This window comes from Danio rerio, chromosome 17, assembly GCF_049306965.1.
Source record: "Danio rerio strain Tuebingen ecotype United States chromosome 17, GRCz12tu, whole genome shotgun sequence".
Lineage (NCBI taxonomy): Eukaryota > Metazoa > Chordata > Actinopteri > Cypriniformes > Danionidae > Danio > Danio rerio.
This window is the reverse complement of record NC_133192.1, coordinates 59,067,561-59,080,485: the sequence shown is the minus strand read 5'-3', so window position 1 is coordinate 59,080,485 and position 12,925 is coordinate 59,067,561. Positions and strand designations below refer to the sequence as shown.

Below are 12,925 nucleotides of genomic sequence, written 5' to 3'. Positions count from 1 at the left end.
ATAAGTATTAACTTTAAAAAGCAAAACTAGAATAACCTTAGTTCTGTGAGAACGACCCCTGTGTTATAAAGGTGCATGGAGTAGGGTCAATTCAGGTCACGTTTTGCCATTGAGATGACTACGGAAATGTGTCCCTATTGACCTGAATTCACCATAAAAGTAGAATCCACTTCAGACTGTAAATGTAAAGCACAAAATATTATTATGATGAATTCAATTTTACTAAAACACAAGAAACATTTATATTAAAAAAGGGCAGATCTGGTGTGTAATGCACTGATGCTGAAGTGTTCCTGTAAGGTCCTGACGCCTCTTTAGAATGTCAAAATACAGCGGGGTAAATTAGTATTGAACACATTGGCATTTTTCTCAGAAAACACATTTGTAAAGGTGCCAGATGTTGGTAACAACCAAAGGAATCCATGTATGCAAAGAAAACAGATCTAATTAGTTTACAAATGAAGTTCTGTGTAATGAAATGAAATGACGCAGGGGTAAAGTATTGAACACATGAAGAAAGGGAGGTGTGGAGAGACATGGAAAGCCCAGACAGCAGCTGAAATCTCTCAGTAGTTCTTCAGCAAGCCTCTGCCGTTCCTCAGTGTAAATGACTATCAGCTGATAAGATTAGCAGGATGAAGATCAACCCAGGGTGGACATTTGAGCAAGACAATGATCCAAAACACAGCCAAGGAGACTCTCGGATGCTTTCAGAGAAAGAAAATCAAGCTGTCGAATGGCCCAGCCAATCACCAGAACCAAATCCAATAGAAAATACAAGGTAAAACTCAGATTTGATAGACGAGACCACCAGAAGCATCAAGATTTGACACTGTTGAGAAACACATCTGAGCAATGCATGAGGCTTCATTCTCCATATGAGAGGCGTCTTTGAGCTGCAGTCACCAATAAAAGCCTTTGATATAAAGTATTAATCATGTTTGAGTAGTTCAGCACTTTCTCATTGTGCCATTCTGTTGTTTTTACATATTACTTGTATTATTTGTATGTCTATATTGTTTGGGTTTCAACCAAAATCTGCTTCAACTCCATGTCAACAGAGATATTACTCCCCGGAAAACACATGACTGTGTGTTCAATACTCATTTCCCCAGCTGTATACACTCTTTAGCACACAGTAAAATAAAACTATTAAGATAACTTCACTAAAACACAAGTATTGGAAAAGGGCAGTTCTGGTGTGTAATGCACTGGTGTTGGTGTGAGGTGCTGAAGCCTCAATATGAGCACAAAAATAAAACTATTAATGAGACTTCAGTGAAACACAAGCGATGTCGGCATTCAAAATCAAAGTGCAGTAGTGGCGTGTAGTGTGCTGGAAGTGCATTGTGTTGGAGGTGTCAGCGCTGATGCAGAAAGGTATGCTCTGAAGCTGGCGAGCGGAGATGACACCGCGGAGGGCTGTAATTACTGATTCAATTACTCTGCGATTATGTGTGTGCACTGACGGGGAGGAGGCCTGACTCTCTCAGCACCTCCTTTCAGCTTTTTCTGTCCTTAAGTGCTGCGCTCTCATTAAAATGCCTTTTTAACCAGCATGGCACCTGCTTTAAAATCAAACGCCGGGCGCTCGTTACGCCTAATGGCAGCGTGTGTGCCAGCGCCGTCCCACTCGCTAAGCCAACGCGCTCCAAATTAGCTACATTTCACAAACAATTTCCCCGACTCGTTACGCAGTTAGATGTTTATTGGAAGATCACTGACTTTCCCCCGAGCGACGCTTGTGCCAGATTTAGGTGGCGACGCGGTGGCCCACATAATAGACCTCCATTATAATTGGAGCCCTGTGTCCGTTTATGCCTTTATTTATGGAAGCTTTGCATTGCCTTATGCGCTTCAGACTGAAGCTTGTTTGGACGTCTCCCTCGAGGGTTACACGCGCGTCTATTTAACCCCACAGCCTTTGGGTTATTTGCTTGGGTTCAGATTGTTTTGTAGACCTATCGGATTTTGTTAGAGCTCATCAAATGCAGTGCTGTCGGGAGAAGAGCATCTACTGTATCTACAGTCCTGGAGAAATGAACGATTACTCATACACTTGATTGATTATTCAAACACAAATACTTTAGATTTCTACTAAACACAAACGCACACTTAAATACAGGCACTTGCTGAATATTCACAATTCATTTCTCAGATTCACCTCTCGTCATCCTCACGGTCCTCTAGTGTTCCTGGCTGGCTCGTCTGATGGACGTCTGGATGCGTTCATATAGTTGATTTGATTTATTTATGTATTTTAAGGATATTAATCATACACTTAACATGCACGTTTCTTCATAATCAACAAAACATCCTTACATCTGTGTGAACCCAAAAGTAACAATTGATTTTGACCATCATTAACCCTTAATTAAACACAAACCGTCCAGCCTCTGAATGTTCACAATTTGTGTATCATTTTCGTCACAATTTCACAATCGGGGCCTGTTCCATAACCCAAGCTTACTGAAAGAGCCAGGCTTATTTTTGGTAAGTCGGGTTTATTAATGGCTGATTCAGTTTCAAATTTCTGAAATCAAATTTATGATAGGGCGAGGCAGTGGCGCAGTAGGTAGTGCTGTCGCCTCACAGCAAGAAGGATGCTGGGTCGATCCTCAGCTTAGTTGGTGTTTCTGTGTGGAGTTTGCATGTTCTCCCTGCCTTTGCGTGGGTTTCCTCCGGGTGCTCCGGTTTCCCTCACTGTCCCAACACGGTACAGGTGAATTGGGTAGGCTAAATTGTCCGTAGTGTATGAGTGTGTGTGTGGGTGTTTCCCAGAGATGGGTTGTGGCTGGAAGGGCATCCGCTGCGTAAAAACTTGCTGGATAAGTTGGCGGTTCATTCTGCTGTGGGGACCCCGGATTAATAAAAGGACTAAGCCGACAAGAAAATGAATGAATGAATGAAATTTACGATAGTTCAAACTCAGTTACTCTGGCAACTTGTGTTGGGAAACTAGCCTGGTCTGGGGCAGGTTAACTCTCAGGCTTAGTCTGAAGTTCATGCTTAATCAAGGTAATATTATCATTCACCTGCTATTTTAAGTCACTTAACCTCTTAATAAGGATTAAAACTTTATATATATATAACCGTTCTGTCTGGTTCTCGAATCTGATTGGCTGATAGCTGTGATAAATTTAAGTAATATCAGCACCCGTACAGCCTCTTTAACCTTTGTGTATTACTCCGCCCACATACAGCCAGCAACAAGCAGATACTACAGATCTAAAGTTTAAAAGAGATATATATATATATATACATATATATACATACACACACATATATATACATACACACACACACACCAAACATCTTTAATAACATCTTTACAAATACTACATTTCAATTGTATATTTTTTATGTTTCTGTTGATTTTTTTTCTTCTGTTTATTAAAATGTTATTTAATATTTTCACTTAACATATTAATCTGGGTGTACTCATTTTTGGACTGTGATCTTCAGTTTATTTATTTTTTGTTAGATTAGTTCAAAATGTTGCTTTTCGCACATAGATATTATTGTAAAGTATCCTGTAGAAAATATTGGTTTAAAAGAAAGAACTGTGATGGATGTACTGATATATCAGTATTTCAGCGGTTCAGGCTGGTGGTGGTGGTGTAATGGTGTGGGGGAGATTTTCTTTGGGTCCATTAGTACCAATTGAGCATCAACGCCACAGCCTACCTGAGTATTGCTGCTGACCATGTCCATCCCTTTATGAGCACAGTGTCTCCATCTTCTGATGGCTACTTCCAGCAGGATAACGCAGCATGTCATAAAGCTCAATCATCTCAGACTGGTGAACATGACGATGAGTTCACTGTACTCAAATGGCCTCCACAGTCACCAGAGCTCAATCCAATAGAGCAGCTTTGGGATGCGGTGGAACGGGAGATTGCCATCATGGATGTGCAGCCGACAAATCTGCAGCAACTGTGTGATGCTATCATGACAATATGGAGCAACATCTCTGGTACTAGTATGGTGTACCTAATAAAGTAGCCAGTGAGTGTATAAGGTTATACCTCTTTAATTGTGTCTGAATTGTTCAAATACTTAATATGGACTTGCTGTTTGATTATTTATGATCAGTGGTTATGTTGTAATTTTGTTCTTGGTTTAGTTCTGATCTCTTCCACACTTTGCACAAGTGAACACTGATGTTGTTTCGGTTTGAGCTCAGTGAATAGAGATACGTCATTTCTCTGAGAGCTGGACCTGACACTGACCTGCTGCTCCTGTCTTCTGAAGTTACAGTGTATGAAATGATATATCAGTTTAAAGTGTGACGTGTTCTATCCTGTGTTTCTCAGAGAGCAAACGAGGGTTAATTAGTTCACAACAGCACTATGGTCATGTGGAGAGCCTGTTTTTCCACTCTTATCTGATCATCAACACTTCCACAAGACTCTTTGGCCTGCAGACTTCTATGCGTCCCCATACGTCACCGCACTCCTGATATAGCATGTAAATGTTTAGATTCGACGTCCATAACATTTCCATATAAAGGATGAGAGTCCAGTATTAATGGCGTGATGACAGAGCGCTCTGAGTCTGTGGGGACTGTTAGTTTTGGCTGCTTTTCCCTCCGTGACTCCAGTAAATCAGTGTGTGAAAGAGACGACAGCACTTCAATACTGAGCTCCAACACACCGTCTGACGCTACTGACAAGAAACTGATGCAGATTCCAAATACACCACACAACGTTCACTTCCCTTTTAATAGTTCACACAAATATGTCAATTCTGTTATTATTTATGCACTGGCATGTTTTTTAACCCCCCTGAGAGCTTTGTTAATGTTCAGAACGCAAATGAAGATGTTTTAGATGAAATCCTGGAGCTCTCTTATCCTCCATAGACAGCAAGAAAAGTCCAGAAAAGTCTTCTAAATATTGAGTGTGTCTTCAATAGCTGGGCTGTAGTCATACCAAGCTCCAACAAACTGTACAAATGACTTTGTTGACATTCAGTGTTTTCATTTTTGGGTGAGCTTATGCTTTATAATTATTACTTAAGATCGTTTAAAGACAGATTGTTATACGTCAGAACAAATAAAAAAAATACAAATCATCATCATGTGTAACAACAACTACAATACCCATAATGCCGTGGAGGAGCAGATACAGACCTTAAAGGAACATTCTGTCATCATTTACTCTTCCTTTACTTGTTTCAAACCTTTAGGAGCTTTGTTCTTCTATTGAACACACAAGAAGATAGTTTAAAGAATGTTGAATATTCTTTCTCTAAAATATAATCTTCAGTGTTAACAGAAGAAACTCATAACTGTGCGTTAAGGGTCGCACTGGCGTCAACGCTGTCTGCCTTCAGCTCCGGTGGTGAGAGCGTCAAAGTTCGCTAAATTGATCTCGAATTTAAAGGCGCCGTTACAGCTATCATATCAGTGATATTCCCAAAGCTTTTTAGCATGAAAATGTTGCTCACTTTTAATCAAATTCATTTAACAATGGAAGATCAAGTTGTATGTGGTGTGGCTTTGCTATATATACAACAGTTCTGTCTGGTTCTCGGATCTGATTGGTTGATAGCCGTGATATATTTAAGTAATATCAGCACCTGTACAGCCTCTGTACCCTTTGTGTATTACTCCGCCCACACAGCCAGCAGAAAGCAGACACTCCAGATCTACAGTGTAAAAGATGCTCGCTCAGCTGTTTAACTGTCAGCTTATGATTTGAATCCAACGCGGAAGAAAGTAGTTCCTCATATAAAAGGGTTTATGAGACTCTCCATGTTGGAGAGGGTCAAACTGTTGTATAAATGCAATATCACACTTGCAGCAGTGCGATATGGCTGTATATCGGCATTGGTGGGGGCACTAAGGCACTCGGCCTGCGGTCTCATGCCGATATACAGCCATAACGCACTGCTACAAGTGTGATATTACTCATATAACACATCAGTAACTCACCAGTAACTTTTTTTAATGTATGTTCCTGTAAGATAACATTGCAAAGAATTGGAAATCCGGCAACTGCAATAATCAAACCCTTGGGAACAACTGTGGTTCACAGTGGCTGTGTTCTCTGAACTCCTCCCAAGCGGTGGACTACTTCATTCTGATTGCTTGCTGCCGAACCGCGTCATAGCTCATTACCATAAAGTTAACGATGTCACGATGCCCACCAGGGCCGGAGTGGGACTCCTTTTCAGTCCTGGAGTTTCAAGCCTCAGACCGGACCGGCCCACCGGGAATTCTACCAGTCCTCCCGATTAGCCAATCCGGGCCTGACGCCCACATTGGTGAAGACGCGCCACGCTGCTCCTCGACGCTTATCGCCGCCGGCTCCCATTGAAAATGAATGACTTCCCGCTACTTTCTTCCTCTCGCTGCTTTCGGTGTGAATGAACAGTCAAGGTGTGAAACTACTTGAGGGAGAGTAAATGTTCATCTTTAGGTGCATCTCTTTAAATCTTCTGTGTTAAACGACACCTATTATTCCAAAATCACTCATATGTGGGGTTTAAACCCAGTTGTGTGTCAGCAGTGTGTGAATATCTCCAGCCTCTAATGGGAAACATGAAATAATTGTGTTATTTATAATCAGCCTTGATAAAAAACACTTTGATGGACATTCTCCCTTTGTATGATGTCATCAGAGGAGGAAAGCCCCGCCTACTAGTGCCCATCTCTCCCTCATTAGCATACGACGGTAGTCTTGTTTTGAATCTGTCACTTTACTGAGACATCTGTAGCTCCGCCCTTTTCTGAAAGAGCACCGTCTCATTTGATTTTAAAGCGACAGTCACCAAAACAACACACTTAGGATCAAATCCTAATAGGGTCATATTCAGAGAGTAAGAGAACATTATTGGTGTGGTATTTTGAGCTGAAACTTCACACACACACACACACACTCTAGAGATCAGGTCCACTTTAAGATGCCTTTAGTAACGATGTTTTCTTGCGCAGGTTTGGTCCGGGTCTGGTCATCTACTGGTTCGGCTTCATCTCAGAGCTGGACTGCCAGCGGGAGCGAGGGATCCTGCTGAAGGACGGCTTCCCCACGGACATCAGCAGCCTGTGTGCGGGACCCCAGCGCTGAGGATGGGGCGTTTCTGATGGCATGAGGATCCGGAAGCAATTTAAGCTTTCCTGCAGCCAGAGACTCTGACAAACATGTGCTGTGAACTCCATCTGAACCAGCCGAGGTCAGTGTGAAGCCCAGCGGTGCCACGTCACTGCTGCTGACCCCTGTGTGTGTGTGTGTGTGTGTGTATGTGTATGTGTGCTGGTTACACTTTATTTGAAGTCTCTTTAACTACTATGTAGGTACATTTCAACTACTCATTGAAACTGCACAGTAAATGCAAGTTTTTGTCTGGTGTTTGGTCCAGATATCTGTGAACTCTTAAATAAAGAAGCATTTTTAGATGTGCACTAAATATAGTGTTGTTTTCAGAAATGATGTGCCAAAATGAAGTGAGTTTTTAATTAAAACAAGCTGAATAATCTGCCAGTGTGGGAAGTAGAATAATCTTATGTGTAAAGGAAAAAGCCAGTGATTTCCCTCACCCCACTGGCGGATTATTCTGCTTGTTTTAAGGAAAAACTCTCTTTATTTTGGCTCATTATTTCTGTAAACAACACTATATTTTATCCCTGTCTATAAAATGCTTCCTGATTTAAGAACGTTCAGATATTTATACCAAAAACAAGACAAACTCTCTAAGAATACGTCAGTTTTACTGCGTTGTACTAATATTTTGAAATCTTTTGCATGTAATTACAATTTTTCCGTTAATAATTACACCCTCTCTTACACCTTAACCCACTCTTAACCCTTCCCATATCACTAAACCTGTCAACAACCCAACCCCGATCCCAGATTAATAGCACCATAACTGTTCTGCAATGCATTATAAACAGGAGGAGTGCATTGTGCTGATGTTTTGATAGTAGTTATTGTGACTTCAAATAAAGTGTATGATTGTGTTACATGCTGATATGGAATAAATAAAGAGTATTCTTCATATATCTTCTGCTCTGCGTCTGTCTGTCTGTCTGTCTGTCTGTCTTCTGGAGTCAAGAGTGTCCTTCTCCAAAACTTCCTCTTCCTCTTTGAGTGATAACAGATATCAGGAGCTTCCTGTCTGTTCTATATTAACCTGGAGAGCCTGACGTCTGAAATAATAGTGTTGTTTTCAGAAATGGAACAATTACAGCTATATATACAGTTGAAGTCAGAATTATTCGCCCCCCTGTTTTTTCCCCCCAATTTCAGTTTAACAGAGAGATGTTTTCAGCACATTTCTAATCATAATAGTGTTAATAACTCATCTCTAATAACTGATTTATTTTATTTTTGCCATGATGACAGTAAATAATATTAGACTAGATATTCTTCAAGACACTTCTATACAGCTTAAAGTGCCATGTAAAGGCTTCACTAGGGTAATTAGGGTAACTAGGCAGGTTAGGGTAATAAGGCAAGTTATTGTATAACAGTGGTTTGTTCTGTAGACTATCGAGAGAAACAAATATAGCTTAAATGGGCGAATAATATTGACCTTAAAATGGTGTTAAAAAGTTAATAACTACTTTTATTTTAGCCGAAATAAAACAAATCAGACTTTCTCCAGAAGAAAAAATATTATCAGCCATACTGTGAAAATGTCCTTCCTCTGTTTAATAAATATATGTATATATAAATAAAGGACTTTGCCTCTCACAAATCTGTCTTTTAAATTCATATTATCTATAAGATGCTTTACAATGTTATATTTGTGCGTATACATTAGATTAATCAGTACTAAATCTAATCTAATAAAAAACTTTCAGTTATAGTCCAAAAATAAGTGTATATGTTACAGAAAAATATGAAATGAAATTTTGAAAAAGCAAAATCATCAAAAGAAACAAAAATATACATAATTTAGTTGAAACGGTGTGATATTTCACATGAATTTAAATGTCTTATCTTTCTATTTCTAAAGATGTTTGGTGACTAAATTATTATTTTAATAAACATATCTGTTTAATAAATGTTTTTTTTTAATTCACCAAAATATGTGACCTATCATCAATGAGAAATAGATACAAATATTTATTTTCATAATGAGGTGTGTTCATTTATGCTGAGCACTGTGTATATACACTCACTGGCCACTTTATTAGGTACACATTAGTAGTACCGGGTTGGACCCTGTTTTGCCTTCAGAACTGCTTTAACATCATTTGGGAAATATTTGAAAAGGAACTAATATTTTATAGGAGAGCTAAAAATCTAGTCTTTGACTGTAAATATTTTATAAAATGTGAAACATTCCATCAGTAGGATGCTTTTATTTGATCAAAAATCAATCAAAACAACAATGTGGTCAAAAATTGTTGGTATTTTCTCTAAAAATATTAATTAATTGTATGAATATTTTAAAGTAATTTTTTTTTTATTGCAGCTTAATCTTATGATATGAGTCAAAAGCTAGGGATTAGTTTGCAGAAGTACTTTATTCATCAAGAACATGATAAATCAATGAAAATCAACCGCACACACAGTTATGATGTTACAAAGCAAAATCATAAACAAATCTTTTCTGGAAACAAAAACAACAACAACAAATCCACTCGAACAGGACGCAGCTCAATATAAAGATAAATAAATGACATTTCAATTATTTCATAATATCATTTCAATATTTCCCAGTACTGGGTTGCAGCTGGAAGGGCATCCGCTGCGTGAAACAAATATAGCTGGCGGTTCACTCCACTGTGGCGACCCCTGATAAATAAAGAAACTAAGTTGAAGGAGAATGAATAAATGAATAACATTTGAATGTTTGTCTGAAGCAACCGTTTAAAGCAGAATCCCCAACCGCTCCGTCTTTTTCTCTGAGTTTTTCTGTCTGTGAGGCCCCGAGAGCGGCTCCATTACCCACAATGCACTTCTCTGAGTTGACTGCTGGCTGTTAGCGCTGGTGTTTGGACTGAACAGGAAGCAGATCCGCAGTGATTAGCAGCTGTTTCTGCTCACTCATTAACATATTCATCTCTCGTCAGAGCAGCAGGTGTGTTATTATGTGCTGCTGCTGCTGCTGGACGTTTAGTTCGGTTACACACACACACACACACACACACACACACACACACACACACACACATTCTCCACTGGCAATTAAATGAGGTCTTTTTCTCCTGCAGCTGAAATTTCAACTGTTTAATCGGGTCAAACGCAGAGTAGATGCAACTAAACAGATATTAGTAACTGAAGTAAACATGTTTTATTTTACGCTTCTCTACTATACGGTAGTTGGCACTGAAATGCTTCTTTGTTTTCTATATCTTGCTTTAATATGGATGAACTAATATGTTCAACACAATTAATAAAGCTGACGGAAATACATGATGCAAATATACAGTAAATGAACATTTAATTTACCCAATGAACTGCAGTGTGTTGACGTAATGATTAACTCCAGTCTTCAGCATCACATGAAATAATTCTAATATTCTGATTTGATGATCTAGGAACATTTCTGTTATTATTCATGTGTCTATACAATTAATATTTCAACATCGACAGCGTTTATTCCAAACCAAAACCTTTTGCAAAATTACAAATGTCTTTACCCATGTATAAAACAATACTGTAGTAGTTTGTAGCAAATGTTACAGTGTTTTAAACCATACTATAGTATAATACTTGAATTAATCTGCTGTGGTGATTAAACAGTTGCTATGGTAACAAAACAACTACAGTAACTAATATGTTGTGATTCTACAGTTGCTATGACTACACAATAACAATAGTAATTAATCTGTTGTGGTGATTTTACAGTTGCTATGGTAACACAACAACCATAGTAATTAATCTGTTGTGATTCTGGTTGCTATGGTAACAGTAACTAAAGTAATTGATCTGTTGTGGTGATTCTACAGTTGCTACGTTAACAACATCTCTACAGTAATAAACATTTTGTGGTGATTCTACAGTTGCTATGGTAACACAACAACTATAGTAATTTAGCTGCTGTGGTGATTCTAGTTACTATGGTAACACAACTACAGTAAGTGATCTGCTGTGGTCATTCTAGTTGCTATGGTAACCCAACAACTATAGTAATTGGTCTGTTGTGGTGATTCTACAGTTGCTACGGTAACAACATCTACAGTAATTAATATGTTGTGATTCTACAGTTGCTATGGTAACACAACAACAACAGTAATCTATTGTGATGAATCTACAGTTGCCATGGTAACAACAACTACATTAAGTGATCTGTTGTGGAGATTCTGCTGTTGCTATGTTACAGTCACTACAGTAATTCATCTGTTTGTTTTACCATAGCAACTGTAAAATCACAACAAAGTAATTGATCTTTATGATCTGTTGAGGAAATTCTACAGTTGCTATGGTAACCCAACAGCTATAGTAAGTGATCTGTTGTGATTCTAAAGTTGCTACGGTAACAACATCTACAGTTAGTTTTATATTGTGGTGATTCTACAGTTGCCGTGGTAGCGCATCAACTACAGTAAGTCATCTGTTGTGGAGATTCTACAGTTACTATGGTAACACAACATCTACAGTACAGTTTCTATGGTAACAACTACATTAATTGAGCTGTTGTGGTGATTCTAGAGTTGCTATGATAACATCTACAGTACAGTTGCTATGGTAACACAACTACATTAATTGAGCTGTTGTGGTGATTCTATAGTTGCTATGGTAACACAACAACTACAGTACAGTTGCTATGGTAACACAACAACTACAGTAATTGATTTGTTGTGGTGATTCTAATGTCGCTATGGTAACGCAGCAACTATAGTAAAAAAAACACATGAACCAGTACTGTAGTTTTCTACAGCTGCAGGGAATATTACACTACAAAACAGCACACGCTGTGAAAACTAAAGTACAGTGTTTATTCCAGTTCATCAGTTCTCTAGTTAAAACTACTGTATGCAGGAGCGTTCATTAAGAAACAAAAAGAGTTGAAAACACTATAATATAAGCAGAACACACTGCTATAGCATGCTTCACTAATACTGTATCGCTTGCTGTAAATAACGGCCGTGATTTCTCTCACTTCTGATGAACCAGTTGTACCCTATAGTTGCTATTATAAAAGTGATTGTTTATGCAAATGTAGAGTTGGGAGCTCTCCTGATGCATACTTCTGTGTGTGTCAGTCAGATGCTGAATGGTGTGTGTGTGTGTGTACGCTGCAGGAACGGAGACCTGCACGTTCTGCTCGGTCTGTCTAAATGTTTACGTGTGAGCTGAAGTATTTCAGATGGCGGTGTGTTAACGCTGTATCTCCTGCGCTGGTAAATGACTGTGATCTTTATTGTCGAGGCTTCAGGTCAGCGTCTGCAGGGCTCATCTGCTGTCAGTGGACGCTCAGGCCATTCGCTCTGATTGTTTTTGCCGCGGGGATCCCGTCCGACCCCTAAAGGTCAACAGCACGAGTGGCATTTGTGTTCTGACAGGCGACCCAGATTCACTCATATTCATATTCTGTTGGAGGCCGATGATCCGTCTGTCCGTAAGCGACAGTCAGACAACGGGGGAAAACTCTGATATTCAGGGAGACGCAACTGTGGAGGAATGAGCTGTTTAGTGTGACGCACAAGTTATTATTTTTGAAATAATGTTTTTTTTTTATATCGTTTTGCATTGTTAACTTTTTTTCGATGCTATTTTAAAATATTTAAAAAATTATTTTACATTTATTTTTTTATTTTATCGTGTTGCATTTTAAAATTTTTATTACATTTTTAAATAGTTTTTTATTTTGATGCTATTTTTAGATTTGCTAGTCATTTCGGTTTAATTTTAGTTCATTTTATGGTTTTGTTCATTTTATTTTTTATTTTTGTGAACGCATTTCTCTTTTCACATATTTAGTTGTGGTAATTATAATTCATCAGATATATGTTTATAAACAAATA

At 38.6% G+C, this 12,925-nt stretch overlaps 1 protein-coding gene across 3 annotated transcripts in view; it reads left to right on the top strand.

The window, feature by feature from the left end:
- cdin1 (CDAN1 interacting nuclease 1) overlaps positions 1-8,005 on the top strand; it is a 123,998-nt gene extending 115,993 nt beyond the window's left edge. For 2 of the 3 annotated variants that reach the window (XM_073927531.1, XM_073927532.1), the window contains exon 12: positions 6,941-8,005. In XM_073927531.1, coding sequence (XP_073783632.1) covers positions 6,941-7,073 — 133 coding nt within the window. In that variant the 3' untranslated portion in view covers positions 7,074-8,005. 3 annotated transcript variants of the gene reach the window in all.
- Positions 8,006-12,925: the final 4,920 nt, after the last annotated feature.